The sequence below is a fragment of the Felis catus genome, chromosome X (genome assembly GCF_018350175.1).
Source record: "Felis catus isolate Fca126 chromosome X, F.catus_Fca126_mat1.0, whole genome shotgun sequence".
Taxonomy (NCBI): domain Eukaryota; kingdom Metazoa; phylum Chordata; class Mammalia; order Carnivora; family Felidae; genus Felis; species Felis catus.
In genome coordinates, this window is record NC_058386.1 from 69,226,684 (window position 1) to 69,244,059 (window position 17,376).

General features: G+C 37.2%; 1 protein-coding gene across 2 annotated transcripts in view; it reads right to left on the minus strand.

Moving 5' to 3' along the window:
* The window catches only part of RPS6KA6 (ribosomal protein S6 kinase A6), a 188,350-nt gene that overhangs the window by 113,003 nt on the left and 57,971 nt on the right, over nucleotides 1-17,376 (minus strand). For both annotated transcript variants that reach the window (XM_045050812.1, XM_023249024.2), the window contains exons 4-6: nucleotides 12,112-12,193; nucleotides 11,106-11,186; nucleotides 9,595-9,674 (exon numbers count right to left, since the gene is read on the minus strand). In XM_045050812.1, the coding sequence (XP_044906747.1) occupies nucleotides 9,595-9,674; nucleotides 11,106-11,186; nucleotides 12,112-12,193 (243 nt within the window). The remainder of the gene's footprint in view (nucleotides 1-9,594; nucleotides 9,675-11,105; nucleotides 11,187-12,111; nucleotides 12,194-17,376) is intronic.

Here is a 17,376-nt window from a genome sequence, read left to right on the forward strand (position 1 = left end):
AGATTCACTGGTGAATTCTACCAATCATTTAGTAACAATTTAACATTGAATTCTTCTAGACTTTAATAACAATTTAACATTGAACTCTCTAAAAAAACAGAACAGGAGAAAACACTACCCAACTCATTCTATAAAACCAGATTTGCTATGACATCAAAACAAGGCATAAACAATACACAAAATCTATAGTCAAATGTCCCTCATAAAAATAAATGTAAAAATTCTTAACAAGCATTTAGGAAATATCACCTACCAATATGCAAAAAAGATAATGCATCATGATTACATGGCGGGGGTTCATCCATAGGCAAGATTGCTTCAACATTTGACAATCAATCAATGTAATTCACCTATTAAAACATTAAAGAAGAGGGGCGCCTGGGTGGCTCAGTCGGTTAAGCGTCCGACTTTGGCTCAGATCATGATCTCACGGTCCATGAGTTCGAGCCCCGCGTCGGGCTCTATGCTGACAGCTCAGAAACTGGAGCCTGCTTCAGATTCTGTGTCTCCCTCTCTCTCTGACCCTCCCCCGTTCATGTTCTGTCGTTCTCTGTCTCAAAAATAAATAAAACATTAAAAAAAATTTAAAAAAAAACATTAAAGAAGAAAAAATATATAACACCTCAATAATGGCAGTAAAAGAATATTACAGGGGCGCCTGGGTGTCTCAGTCGGTTGAGCATCCAGTTCCTGATTTTGGCTCATGTCATGATCTCATGGTTCGTGGGATTGACCCCTGCGTCGGGCTCTTTGCTGACAGCATGGAGCCTGCTTGGAATTCTCTCTCTCCCTCTCTCTCTGCCCTTCCCCTGCTCCCACATAAATAAATAAACATTTGGGGAAAAAAAGAAAAAAATAAATAAATATTACAAAATCTAACATACAACAAACAAGTAACAGAAAGGAACTTTCACTTGATAAAGAACATGTAAAAAGACCTATACTTAACTTTATAACTTATGCTAAAATTATGCTTTTCCCCTAAGACCAGAAATAAGGCAAGAGTGTCTGCTCTTATCAATTCAATAGAAGACTGAACTGGAGGGCCCAGCCAGTGCAGCAAAGACAAATAAAAGAAAGAAATGATGTTGATAATGGAAAAGAAGTAAAAACTCCTTATTTGCAGATTACATTAGAAAATTCTATGGAGTCTACAAAAAAAAAAGCTGTTAGGTGTAATAAGGAAGTTCAGTTAAACTGTGGGACACAAATTCAGTATGCAAAACATCAATTGTATTTCCATCCAACTTGAAAATGAAATTAATAAGAAAGCAATTCCATTTACAATGGCATTTTTATTTTTTTTATTTTTTAATTTTTTTTAATGTTTATTTTTGAGAGAGATGGAGACAGAATATGAGTAGGGAAGGGAGAGAGAAAGAGGGAGACACAGAATCCGAAGCAGGCTCCAGGCTCCAAACTGTCAGCACAGAGCCTGACGCGGGGCTCAAACCCACAAGTTGTGAGATCATGACCTGAGTCGAAGTTGGACGCTCAACTGACTGAGCCACCCAGGCGCCCCTACAATGGCATTTTTAAAAGGAAACAGGTAAATTTGATTAATAAATGCATAAGACTTATAGACTGAAAATGACAACCTATAGACTTAAAATGACAAGATATTGATGAGAGAAATTAAAGAAGACTCAAAAACTGGAAAGAAATATATTCGTGGTTTGGGAGACTCAATGTTATGAAAATGTAAATTATTTGCAAATTGACTTAGAGGTTCAATGCAATCCACAGTAAGCTTTTTTGTAGAAAGTGAAGAGCTGATTTTAAAATTGATATGGAAATGCAAAGGATCCAGAAGAGGCAAAACAACTTTGAAAAAGAAGAGAAAAGCTCAAGGATTTGCATTACCTTACTTTAAGACATATTATAAAGGTAATCAAGAAATCACGTGGTATTGAAATCAAGAAGACAAATAGATCAACAACAAAATATGATCAATTGATTTTCAACAAAATGCAAGGTAATTCAGTGAAGAAAGCATGGACTTTTCTAATCATAATGCTAGAACAATGGGGTATGTACATGCAAAAAAAAAAAAAGGACTTCAACACATATCTTCACGATACACTAAAGAATTATAAACTTAAATGTAAAACCTAAAATTACAAATTGTGTAGGACACAGAAAATCTTTGTGACCTGAGATTAGGCAAATATTTTTTTAAATAGGACACCAAATTCATAAAAGAAAAAAATTAAGTTGGACTTGATCAAAATTAGGAACTTCTGGTTTTTTAAAAAGAACTGCTTTTTGAAAGACATTGTTAAAGAGAATGAAAAGATAAACTACAGACCAGAAGAAAATATTTACAAACAACATATATGTTAAATGACCTACCATCCAAAATATATAACGACTCTCAAAACTCAGAAGAACAACTCAATTAAAAAATGGGCCAAAGGAGAGAAGCGGCAAGATGGCGGCTTAGGAGGAAGCTGGGCTCACTGCGCGTCCTGCTGATCACTTAGATTCCACCTACACCTGCCTAAATAACCCAGAAAACTGCCAGAGGATTAGCAGAACTGAGTCGCTGGAGCCAAACGCAGACAAGAGGCCCACGGAAGAGGGTAGGAAGGGCGGCGAGGCGGTGCGCGCTCCACGGACTGGCGGGAGGGAGCCGGGGTGGAGGGGCGGCTCGCCGGCCAAGCAGAGCCCCCGAGTCTGGCTTGCAAAAGGGGAGGGGCCTGACGGACTGTGTTCCCACAACAAGCGCGACTTAGAGTCTGGGAGGTCATAAGTTAACAGCTCTGCTCAGAAAGCGGGAAGGCTGGAGGACAAAGGGAGGGAGAGCTGCTGAGCCCCCTGACAACAGAGCTCAATTTGGTGGGGAACAAAGGCGCTCACCAGCGCCATCTCCCCCACCCATCCCCCAGCCAAAATCCCAAAGAGAACCAGTTCCTGCCAGGGAACTTGCTCGCTCCACGCAAACACCCAACTCTGTGCTTCTGCGGAGCCAAACCTCTGGCAGCAGATCTGACTCCCTCCCGCTGCCACAGGGCCCCTCCTGAAGTGGATCACCTAAGGAGAAGCGATCTAAGCCTGCCCCTCCTGCCCCCGTGCACCTTGCCTACCCACCCCAGCTAATACGCCAGATCCCCAGCATCACAAGCCTGGCAGTGTGCAAGTAGCCCAGACGGGCCACACCACCCCACAGTGAATCCCGCCCCTAGGAGAGGGGAAGAGAAGGCACACACCAGTCTGACTGTGGCCCCAGCAGTGGGCTGGGGGCAGACATCAGGTCTGACTGTGGCCCCGCCCACCAACTCCAGTTATACACTACAGCACAGGGGAAGTGCCCTGCAGGTCCTCACCACGCCAGGGACTATCCAAAATGACCAAGCAGGAGAATTCCCCTCAGAAGAATCTCCAGGAAATAACAACAGCTAATGAACTGATCAAAAAGGATTTAAAAAATATAACAGAAAGTGAATTTAGAATAATAGTCATAAAATTAATCACTGGGCTTGAAAACAGTATACAGGACAGCAGAGAATCTCTTGCTACAGAGATCAAGGGACTAAGGAACAGTCACAAGGAGCTGAAAAACACTTTAAACGAAATGCATAACAAAATGGAAACCACCACAGCTCGGCTTGAAGAGGCAGAGGAGAGAATAGGTGAACTAGAAGATAAAGCTATGGAAAAAGAGGAAGCTGAGAAAAAGAGAGATAAAAAAATCAAGGAGTATGAGGGGAAAATTAGAGAACTAAGTGATACACTAAAAAGAAATAATATATGCATAATTGGTATCCCAGAGGAGGAAGAGAGAGGGAAAGGTGCTGAAGGGGTACTTGAAGAAATCATAGCTGAGAACTTCCTTGAACTGGGGAAGGAAAAAGCCATTGAAATCCAAGAGGCACAGAGAACTCCCTTCAGACGTAACTTGAATCGATCTTCTGCACGACATATCATAGTGAAACTGGCAAAATACAAGGATAAAGAGAAAGTTCTGAGGGCAGCAAGGGGTAAACGTGCCCTCACATATAAAGGGAGACCTATAAGACTCGTGACTGATCTCTCTTTTGAAACTTGGCAGGCCAGAAAGAATTGGCACGAGATTTTCAGGGTGCTAGACAGAAAAAATATGCAGCCGAGAATCCTTTATCCAGCAAGTCTGTCATTTAGAATAGAAGGAGAGATAAAGGTCTTCCCAAACAAACAAAAACTGAAGGAATTTGCCACCACTAAACCAGCCCTACAAGAGATCCTAAGGGGGACCCAGTGAGACAAAGTCCCAGAGACATCACTACAAGCATAAAACATACAGACATCACAATGACTCTAAACCCGTATCTTTCTATAATAACACTGAATGTAAATGGATTAAATGCGCCAACCAAAAGACATAGGGTATCAGAATGGATAAAAAAACAAGACCCATCTATTTGCTGTCTACAAGAGACTCATTTTAGACCTGAGGACACCTTTAGATTGAGAGTGAGGGGATGGAGAACTATTTATCATGCGACTGGAAGCCAAAAGAAAGCTGGAGTAGCCATACTTATATCAGACAAACTAGACTTTAAATTAAAGGCTGTAACAAGAGATGAAGAAGGACATTATATAATAGTTACAAGGTCTATCCATCAGGAAGAGCTAACAATTATAAATGTCTATGCACCGAATACGGAAGCCCCCAAATATATAAAACAATTACTCATAAACATAAGCAAACTTATTGATAAGAATGTGGTAATTGCAGGGGACTTTAACACCCCACTTACAGAAATGGACAGATCATCTGGACACACGGTCAATAAAGAAACAAGGGCCCTGAATGTGACATTGGATCAGATGGACTTGACAGATATATTTAGAACTCTGCATCCCAAAGCAACAGAATATACTTTCTTCTCGAGTGCACATGGAACATTCTCCAAGATAGATCATATACTGGGTCACAAAACAGCCCTTCATAAGTTTACAAGAATTTAAATTATACCATGCATACTTTCAGACCACAATGCTATGAAGCTTGAAATCAACCACAGAAAAAAGTCTGGAAAACCTCCAAAGGCATGGAGGTTAAAGAACACCCTACTAACGAATGAGTGGGTCAACCAGGCAATTAGAGAAGAAATTAAAAAATATATGGAAACAAACGAAAATGAAAATACAACAATCCAAATGCTTTGGGACGCAGCGAAAGCAGTCCTGAGAGGAAAATACATTGCAATCAAGGCCTATCTCAAGAAACAAGAAAAATCCCAAATACAAAATCTAACAGCACACCTAAAGGAACTAGAAGCAGAACAGCAAAGGCAGCCTAAACCCAGCAGAAGAAGAGAAATCATAAAGATCAGAGCAGAAATAAACAATATAGAATCTAAAAAAACTGTAGAGCAGATCAACGAAACCAAGAGTTGGTTTTTTGAAAAAATAAACAAAATTGACAAACCTCTAGCCAGGCTTCTCAAAAAGAACAGGGAGATGACCCAAATAGATAAAATCATGAATGAAAATGGAATTATTACAACCAATCCCTCAGAGATACAAACAATTATCAGGGAATACTATGAAAAATTATATGCCAACAAATTGGACAACCTGGAAGAAATGGACAAATTCCTGAACACCCACACGCTTCCAAAACTCAATCAGGAGGAAATAGAAAGCTTGAACAGACCCATAACCAGCGAAGAAATTGAATCGGTTGTCAAAAATCTCCCAACAAATAAGAGTCCAGGACCAGATGGCTTCCCAGGGGAGTTCTACCAGACGTTTAAAGCAGAGATAATACCTATCCTTCTCAAGCTATTCCAAGAAATAGAAAGGGAAGGAAAACTTCCAGACTCATTCTATGAAGCCAGTATTACTTTGATTCCTAAACCAGACAGAGACCCAGTAAAAAAAGAGAAGTACAGGCCAATATCCCTGATGAATATGGATGCAAAAATTCTCAATAAGATACTAGCAAATCGAATTCAACGGCATATAAAAAGAATGATTCACCATGATCAAGTGGGATTCATTCCTGGGATGCAGGGCTGGTTCAACATTCGCAAATCAATCAACGTGATACATCACATTAACAAAAAAAAAAGAGAAGAACCATATGATCCTGTCAATCGATGCAGAAAAGGCCTTTGACAAAATCCAGCACCCTTTCTTAATAAAAACCCTTGAGAAAGTTGGGATAGAAGGAACATACTTAAAGATCATAAAAGCCATTTATGAAAAGCCCACAGCTAACATCATCCTCAACGGGGAAAAACTGAGAGCTTTTTCCCTGAGATCAGGAACACGACAAGGATGCCCACTCTCACCGCTGCTGTTTAACATAGTGCTGGAAGTTCTAGCATCAGCAATCAGACGACAAAAGGAAATCAAAGGCATCAAAATTGGCAAAGATGAAGTCATGCTTTCGCTTTTTGCAGATGACATGATATTATACATGGAAAACCCGATAGACTCCACCAAAAGTCTACTAGAACTGATACAGGAATTCAGCAAAGTTGCAGGATACAAAATCAATGTACAGAAATCAGGTGCATTCGTATACACTAACAATGAAGCAACAGAAAGACAAATAAAGAAACTGATCCCATTCACAATTGCACCAAGAAGCATAAAATACCTAGGAATAAATCTAACCAAAGATGTAAAGGACCTGTATGCTGAAAACTATAGAAAGCTTATGAAGGAAATTGAAGAAGATTTAAAGAAATGGAAAGACATTCCCTGCTCATGGATTGGAAAAATAAATATTGTCAAAATGTCAATACTACCCAAAGCTATCTACACATTCAATACAATCCCAATCAAAATTGCACCAGCATTCTTCTCGAAACTAGAACAAGCAATCCTAAAATTCATATGGAACCACAAAAGGCCCCGAATAGCCAAAGGAATTTTGAAGAAGAAGACCAAAGCAGGAGGCATTACAATCCCAGACTTTAGCCTCTACTACAAAGCTGTCACCATAAAGACAGCATGGTATTGGCACAAAAACAGACACATAGACCAATGGAATAGAATAGAAACCCCAGACCTAGACCCACAAACGTATGGCCAACTCATCTTTGACAAAGCAGGAAAGAACATCCAATGGAAAAAAGACAGCCTCTTTAACAAATGGTGCTGGGAGAACTGGACAGCAACATGCAGAAGGTTGAAACTAGACCACTTTCTCACACCATTCACAAAAATAAACTCAAAATGGATAAAGGACCTAAATGTGAGGCAGGAAACCATCAAAACCTTAGAGGAGAAAGCAGGAAAAGACCTCTCTGACCTCAGCCGTAGCAATCTCTTACTCGACACATCCCCAAAGGCAAGGGAATTAAAAGCAAAAGTGAATTACTGAAACCTTATGAAGATAAAAAGCTTCTGCACAGCAAAGGAAACAACCAACAAAACTAAAAGGCAACCAACGGAATGGGAAAAGATATTTTCAAATGACATATTGGATAAAGGGCTAGTATCCAAAATCTATAAAGAGCTCACCAAACTTCACACCCGAAAAACAAATAACCCAGTGAAGAAATGGGCAGAAAACATAAATAGACACTTCTCTAAAGAAGACATCCGGATGGCCAAAAGGCACATGAAAATATGCTCAACGTCGCTCCTTATCAGGGAAATACAAATCAAAACCACACTCAGGTATCACCTCACGCCAGTCAGAGTGGCCAAAATGAACAAATCAGGAGACTATAGATGCTGGCGAGGATGTGGAGAAACGGGAACCCTCTTGCACTGTTGGTGGGAATGCAAATTGGTGCAGCCGCTCTGGAAAGCAGTGTGGAGGTTCCTCAGAAAATTAAAAATAGACCTACCCTAGGACCCAGCAATAACACTGCTAGGAATTTATCCAAGGGATACAGGAGTACTGATGCATAGGGCCACTTGTACCCCAATGTTCATAGCAGCACTCTCAACAATAGCCAAATTATGGAAAGAGCCTAAATGTCCATCAACTGATGAATGGACAAAGAAATTGGGGGTTATATACACAATGGAATATTACGTGGCAATGAGAAAAAATGAAATATGGCCTCTTGTAGCAACGTGGATGGAACTGGAGAGTGTAATGCTAAGTGAAATAAGCCATACAGAGAAAGACAGATACCATATGGTTTCACTCTTATGTGGACTCTGAGAAACTTAACAGGAACCCATGGGGGAGGGGAAGGAAAAAAAAAAAAACAGTTAGAGTGCGAGAGAGCCAAAGCATAAGAGACTCTTAAAAACTGAGAACAAACTGAGGGTAGATGGGGGGTGGGAGGGAGGAGAGGGTGGGTGATGGGCATTGAGGAGGGCACCTTTTGGGATGAGCATTGGGTGTTGTATGGAAACCAATTTGTCAATAAATTTCATATAAAAAAAAGAAAAAAAAAGTAGAAAACAAATGCCAAGATATAGGTTCACCTCCATTTTGTTCAACCTAGCAACTGCAAAATGAGTAAAAGGATCTCTGAATTTTGATTAAAAAAAAAAATGGGCCAAAGATTTAAACAGATACTTTACCAAAGAAAATAAACAGTTGTCAAATAAGTGCACTGAAAAATTCTCAACATCATCAGTCATTAGAATTATGCAATTCAAAACCACAATAAGGTACCACTACACACACTTATGTCCAAAATGAAAACAAGACTGACTATATATCAAGGGTTGGCAAGGATGTGGAGCAACTGAAACTCTCATATGTTGCTGCTGGGAGTGTAAAAGTTATACCACCTTGGAAAACAATTTGACAGTGTCTTTAAAATAAGTTAAAACATACATCTACCAAATAGCCCAGTCATACTCCTAGGTATTTAACCATAAATATGAAAACATATGTCCATACACTCATTTGTACATGAATGTTTGTAGCAGTTTTATTAGTAATATCCCAAAACTGCAAACAATCCAAACATCCATCAATAAATTAATGCATAAACAAATTGTGGCATATTCATACAGTGGAATACTACTCAGCAATAAAAATGAATGAACCACTGATACATATAACACCATGGTGAAATCTCAAAATAATTATTGAGTTAAATACGCCAGACCAAAAAAAATACATACTCTATGATTCCATTTATATAAAATCCTAGAAAATGCAAACCAAACTGACAAAAATCAGATTCAGTAGGAGTGGGGCAGAAGGGAGGAATTACAAAGGGGCACATGAAAATGGTTGGGTACGATGGATAAGCTTATTATCTTGATTGTGACGATGGTTTCACAGGTATATACGAATGTCAAATTTTATCAAATATGTACCGTAATATGTGCAATTTATTCTATGTCAATTATACCTCCATACACCTGTTTTAAACATGAATAAAATAAACACTACTCCCAGAGGCATTTTGGTAGCTTGAGTAGCCAAAATCCCAGGCTTGCCCCTATCTACTTCATCCAGTTATTTATATTGATCTTGTGCCTAAGGGAATAATGAGTAGCACATTGAGATGGATCTAAATGACAGGAAGACAGAAAATACCATTAACTGGCACATCCACTAAATACTATGCAGTGAAACAAACAGAATAATTATTTAACTTTTCTATAGAAAAATTAATTATCATAACAAAAATGATTTTTGTTTCAATAAAATATAGTAAAAATTCAGATACTCACCTCTTTGGATAATCTTGTAAAGACATCTCCTCCCCTGAGAAAATCTAGTATTAAATACAGCTTCCCTTCAGTCTGAAAGGCTAATTATAAATTAGAATGTAGTAACAGAACAATCTTAAAGGCTTAACAAGCTTAGTATAAATTTTGATAAACAAATTTAGAGTTTTATCATTAAACACTATAAAGGAATTAAGAATTTATTCAAATGGTCCAATGTTATTGGGTAACATTATCTCACAATTGAATTTAGTGTTGAAATAGCTATAAACGCCTTCCTAGAACATAATCAACTTTGCATGTGGCTTTACACAGAAATGTCTACCACCATCATTTTCCTGATTTATGGATCAATGGTGTTCAATTGCAAACTTCCTGAACTCTGCCTCCCTACCTAATGAAAATCTACTAATTCTTTCAAGCTCAACAAAAATGCCAACTCCTCTATTAAGCTTTCCTCTATTAAGGATTTCTCTGTTTTCACATTTCCTTTAGCATCTTTACCCTCTTCTGCATAAGAATTATTTGGTACTGCTTTTGAGATATCATTGTTCTTTATTTATGTCTCTCTTAACTCCACTTTGGAATGTACAGTTAATTCGTTTACATGTCTGTGTTCCCATAGATATAATTTTTTTTGAGATCAGAGATCGTTTCACCTCTAGAGCCTACTGCATTCAATACAGTGTTTTGCACACAATTGGTATATACTGATTAATGTCATGTCACCCTAGAGATTTAAGGAAGAGATTTAGGATAACAGGGAGTAAAAGAAAAATGGGTGGACATTTCTTGAGTGTTTTTTATAAAAATAATTTAATACCTACTTTACTGCATTATGTTTCAAAATTACCTAAGAATTTTTTAAATCTGCTAATTTATCTCTTGAAAATTTAAAGTGACATTAGAGAATGTATCAGTGATTTAATGATGTATATACCTTTGAATTCTCCAGGAAAACCAAACTTCACAATCTCATGCATGCATTAAATTATCAATGGAGCCATGATTCAAACTCAGAACAGTCGGACTCCAAATTCATGTTCTTTCCATTATACCTACTTGCTTCTTACTGGTATTCTTCTCCCCCCAAATATAAGAGAGAATAACTTAAATGGACTAATATACCTACATTGTCCTCTCCAATAGAAGTAGGAAATAAATGAATATACTCATTATGAACAACATGTAAGAGGAACACATGCAAACACCAAATGCTTTGAATAAATCATCACACTTTATAGCCTAAGATCATTAAAGGTACAGCATAGCAGAGTAAAGAAATACTACCAGACAGGTAATCAGAAGATACTATCTTATTACCTTAGACAAGTTAACCAACAGATACAGAAAATACAATTCAAAGCTGGTTATTAATTCTTATTCTTATTTCAGATGACTATGTTTTACATAGTTGAATTATTAAATCAGTTTGAAGTATTTATTTCCTATTATATTATTACTTGAAAGGAAAGCTTAACTCTCTAATTCCATAAATTAAAAAAATTACATACCATAGTGTAATTTGACAATAAATGGATGATTTACTTCCACCAGTATATCCCTCTCCATCTTTGTCCGAACTCTGTCTCGAACTAAAAATTATAGTAGAGTAGAATATATTACTCTTCTATATAAAATTTAAGTAGAGATCTCATAAATAATTCACCAAACAAAAATATGAAAATATAAAATGCAACTTTATAAGTGCCTAAATTTGCCTAAATTTGCAGTCTATATATTCCTAGACAGTAATTACCATACTATCAGAAAGCCAACAAATTTAGTTTTGATCTAAAGATGGGTTAAAGTGACATAAATAGGTATTTGGTTAATATGCATTTATTACGTATTGGTCTCCGATTGTTCAAACGTGTTTACTGATTAAAACTGAGCAATGTTGGGGCACCTGGGTGGCTCAGTTGGTTGAGCAATTGGCTTCGGCTCAGGTCATGATCTCACGGTTTGTGAGTTTGAGCCCCGCGTCGGGCTCTATGCTGACAGCTCTGAGCCTGGAACCTGCTTCGGATTCTGTGTCTCCCCCTCTCTCTCTGCCCCTCCCCCACTCATGCTCTGTCTCTCTCTCTCTCGGAAATAAATAAACATTAAAAAAATTAAAAAAAATTGGGCAATGTTATTGTTATCACAGCCTAGAAGATGGTGTATATATGTGTATCCAAGTGGTTGTGCTTTTTCAGTATGCAAAACCAACACAAATAGAACAGAAAAAAAATTAAGAAACTTGAAATAAAATAATATAGCTTAATAAAACAAGTACATTTTAAGTAAAATAAAATGTGTCACTTTTATACCATTAAATTTTTACCAAGGCATAGTCTCACTAAATTATAGTATATGCCAATATCAAACCTAGAAATATCACTTACAGGCTAGAAAACTGTAACAATTACTAATGTTTAAAGAAAACTGAATCTACTCAATTTTTACAAGCAATACACAGCATATTTGTTAAAACAAGATTTATCAAATTCTATTTTATTAAACTTTCTCATCTTCTACCTTTTAAAGAAGCTTTTTTTAACACCTTCATTGCATAGAGCTGCCCAGCATCAGGACCAGTCTTCTTTCGAACAAGAAAAACCTAACAGAGGAATTTTTTGAAAAAAGTAAAATTCACATTTCAAGACATTCTTGCTATACACATAGACTAGTGCATGTTTCAGGCCCTACATTTTCTCTAATTTTATAAAGATAGATCTTTCTCTATAAATTATACTCTTACTTGATTTTTTTCTCATTTTCGTTCATTTACTAAATCACACTCTCATACATATTACCATAGGAAAGAAAATTATTAAAATAGATGACATGGTCAAGGACTTTAAGAAGTTTGTGACATAAAAGATAAGCAACATAATGAAAGGCAATTTTATCTAAAGGAACTCCTTTTAAGACCCAAGCTCCTTTTTGTTACCTTAATAAAGACCAAAAATGATATAACTCTTAGTTTGATATCTTCATTTCTACTCCCTTATTGGTCCATTTTAGAAGTTAGCATACATTTTATTTTCTGTAAGAAATCAGAGGCAATTATATCTGTCTGCCAGGTTGAAGAATCAAGATGGCTAATTATTCCAATACATTAAAGTTAAACTCTTTACTGTTACTGAGCAAGCTTAGGTAATAATATCTCATATTTTCAAATTAAAATTATGACTCATTAGGGGCGCCTGGGTGGCGCAGTCGGTTAAGCGTCCGACTTCAGCCAGGTCACGATCTCGCGGTCCAGGAGTTTGAGCCCCGCATCAGGCTCTGGGCTGATGGCTCGGAGCCTGGAGCCTGTTTCCGATTCTGTGTCTCCCTCTCTCTCTGCCCCTCCCCCATTCAAGCTCTGTCTCTCTCTGTCCCAAAAATAAATAAACGTTGAAAAAAAATTATGACTCATTAAAGCTAAGTTTCTAGGGGTGCCTGGGTGGCTCAGTCAGTTAAGCATCCAACCTCAGCTCAGGTTATAGTCTCATGGTTCATGAGTTTGAGCCCCACGTCAGGAACTGTGCTGACAGCTCAGAACCTGGAGCCTGTTTCGGATTCTGTGTCTCCCTCTCTCTCTGCTCCTCCTCGGCTTGCTCTCTGTCTCTCTCTGTCTCTCTCTGTCTCTGTCTCTCTCTCAAAAATAAATAAACATTTAAAAAAGCTGTTTTTAAAAAGCCTCAGTTATAAAGATAAATATTAATAGATGGAAATTTTACAGGAGTTATTTACTAGTAGAGGGTGGTTTCATTTTTTAAAAATAGTGAAAGTTGTTCACTGCTTTGAAATAAACTATATAGAAACAAAAAAAACAACAATAGAACAGATCAATGAAAGCAGGTGTTGGTTCCTTGAAACAACTAATAAAACTGATAAACCTCTAGCCAGATTATCAAAAAGAAAAGAGAAAGGACCCAAATGAATAAAATCACAAATGACAGAAAAGAAGTAATAACAAACACCACAGAAATACAAACAGTTGTAGAAGAATATGAAATACAAATATGAAAAACTATATGCCAACAATTTGGGATAGCTTGTAAGAAATGGATAAATTCCTAGAAACAATATAAATTACAAAAACTGAAACAAGAAGTAATAGAAAACTTGAACAGACCAATTACTAGCAATGAAATGAATCAGTAATCAAAAAAATCCAAACAAACAAAAGTTCAGGACCAGATGGGTTCGCAGAGTTCTACCAAACCTTTAAATAAGAGTTAATATATATTATTCTCAAATTATTCTAAGAATTAGAAAAAAGAAGGAAAACTTCCAAATTCATTCTCTTAGTGAGCATTACCCTGATACCAACACCAGACAGACACCACAAAAAGAGAACTACAGGCCAATATCCCTGATGAATACAGGTGCAAAAATTCTTAACAGAATATTAGCAAAATTAATCCACAATAGATTTAAAAAAAATCAAGGTTGTCTGGATGGCTCAATCAGTAGAGCATGCATCTAATCTCGGCGTTGTAAGTTCAAGCCCCACAGTGGGTGTAGAAATTACGTAAAAATAAAATCTTAAAAAAAACTATCATTCACCATGACCAATTGGGATTTATTCTTGGGTTAAAACAGTGGTTCAATATTCATAAATCAATCAACATGATACATAACATTATTAAAAGAAAGGACAAAAACATTACAATCATTTCAAAAGACGCAGAAAAAGCATTTGACAAAGTACAATATCCATTCATAATAAAAACCCTCCAGAAAGTAAGATTAGAGGGAGCAAACCACAATATAATTAAGGTCATATATGACAAATACACAGCTAATATCATCTTTATTGGGGAAAAACTGAGAGCTTCCTAACAAGACAGGAAAATCCACTCTCACCACTTTGATTTAACATAGTACTGGAAGTCTGATCCACAGCAATCAGAGAAAAAAAAAAAGAAGAAGAAACACAAAGCATCCAAATTCTTCCTTGCCAGAAGGAATAAAACTTTCACTATTTGTAGATGGCATGATACCATATATAGAAAACCCAAAAGACTCCACAAAAAAACTTACTAAAACTCATAAACAAGTTCAGTAGAGTCACAAGATACAAAATGAGTGTACAGCAATCTGTTACATTTCTATACACCAATAATGAAGAAGTGAAAAGAGAAATCAATAAATTGATCCCATTTCCAATTGCACCAAAACCATAAGATACCTAGGAATGAACCTAATGAAAGAGGTAAAAGATCTGCACTCTAAAAAACTATAGAATACTGATGAAAGAAATTAAAGAGGACACAAAGAAATGGAAAAGCGTTCCATGCTCATGAATTGGAAGGACAAATATTGTTAAAATGTCTACATTACTCAAAGCAATCTACACATTTAATGTAATCTCTAAAAAAATACTACAGTATTTTTCACAGAGCTAGAACAGTCCTAAAATTTGAATGGAATTACAAAAGACCCCGCATAGCCAAAGCAATCTTGAAAAGAAAAGCAAACCTGGAGACATGACAATTCCAGACTTCAAGTTATATTACAAAGCTGTAGTGATCAAGAAACATTACTGGCAAAAAAAAGAGACACACAGATCAATGGAACAGAATAGAAAACCCAGAAATGAACCCAGAACTATATGATCAAATAATCTTTGACAAAGTTGGGAAGAATAACCAATGGATAAAAAACAGTCTCTTCAACAAATGATGCTGGGAAAACTAGACAGTAATTTGCAAAAGAATGAAACTAGACCAGGGGCACCTGGGTAGCTCAGTCAGTTGGGTATCCGACTTTGGCTCAGGTCATGATCTCATGGTTTGTGAGTTCAAGCCCCACAACAGGCTCTGTGCTGACAGCTCAGAGCCTGAAGCCTGCTCCAGATTCTGTCTCTGTCTCTCTCTCTCTGCCCCTCCCCTGCTTGTGCTCTGTCTGTTTCTCTCTAAAAAATAAAAAAATAAAACTGGACCACACTTTTTTTACACTATACACAAAAACAAATTCAAACTGAATGACAGATGTATGTGAGACAGTAAACCATCAAAAACCTAAAGAGGACATAGGCAGCAACCTCTTTGACATCAGGTATGACTAGGTATATCTCCTGAGCCAAGAGAACCAAAGGCAAATATAAACTACTGGGACTTTATCAAAATAAAAGTTTTCTGTACAGTGAAGGAGACAAACAACAAAACTAAAAGGCAACTTACACAATGGGAGAAGATATTTGCAAAAGACATATCTGATAAAGGGTTCGAATCCAAAATATGAAAATAACTTATCAAACTCAACACCCAAAAAATAAATAATCCAATTAAAAAATGGGCAAAAGACACGAATCAATATTTTTCCAAAGAAGACATACAGATGGACAACAGACAAATGAAAAGATGTTCAACACCACTCATCAAAAGGGAAATACATATCAAAACCACAATGAGATATCACCTCACACCAGTCAGAATGGCTAAAATTAACAACACAGGAAACAACAGGTGTTGTTGAGGATGTGGAGAAAGGGGAACCCTCTTACACTGTTGGTGGGAATGCAAACTGGTATAGCCACTCTGGAAAACAGAATGGATGTTCTTCAAAAAATTGAAAATAGAACTACAATATGATGTACCAATTGCATTACTAGGTATTTACCCAAAGGATACAAAAATACTGATTTGAAGTGATACGTGCACCCCAATGTTTACAGCAGCATTACCAACAATAGCCAACTTAGGGGAAGACCCCAAATGTCCATCTACTGAAGAATATATAAAGATGTGGCATACACACACACACAGAGTGTAATATTACTCAATGATGAAAAAATAATGAAATATTGCCATTTGAAAGGACATGGATGGAGCTAGAGAATATTATGCTAACTGAAATGTCAGAGAAGGACAGATACCATACAATTTCACTCATATATGGAATTTAAGAAACAAAACAAATGAACATGGGGGTGAAGGGAAGAGAGAAAAATAAAGATACAGATTCTTAACTATAAAGATCAAACTGATAGTTGCCAGAGGGAAGGTGGGCAGAAGATAGGGTTAAATATGTGATGGGGACTAAGGAGGGAATTTGTGATGAGCACCAGGTGATTTATTTAAGTGTTGAATCAGGAAAGTCTACAACCGAACCTGCATTACACTGTATGTTTACTAAAAGGAATTTAAATAAATCTTGAGGGAAAAAGAAAACAAAAGAAAGAAAAACAGAAGCACCAACTGAATGTCCACTTAGAGAGTATTTAGACCACCAAGTCTCCTCTTTAACTTAGCTCAGTGGATGGTTGCCTTCTTTGTTCTCACTCCAATAAAATTCTGATGTCTTATTCTCTGGAGAAATCTCTCAACTGTATGACGCTAAGCACAAACCCTAAGCCTAACACACTTTAACCCTGACTCTATGCCTAACCCTACCCCTTACCAATACCCCCTAAGCTCTACATCTAGCCCTAACTCTAACCCTAAACTTAGCCTCTGGAGAGGTCTCAAACTGCTGGAATGGAGGCACATAGACTCACCCTAATCTTAAACCTAGCTCCAAACCTTAACCCTAACCCCTAACTGGTAGCCATTAATACCAACCCTAACTCTAACCCTAAACTGATGCCTCTGTAGAGGTCTCTGATACCCTCACCCTGGCTGTAACTCTAACCCTAACCCATACCTTAGCTCTAAACCAAACCCTAATCCAAGATCTGAGGAAAAAAATTTGCTATATATATCATATGTATGTATGAGAAAAAAAGAAACATAGAGGCAAACCAAGAAACAGACTATAGACAGCAAATGATGGTTGCTAGAGGGAAGGTGGGTGGGATGTATGGGT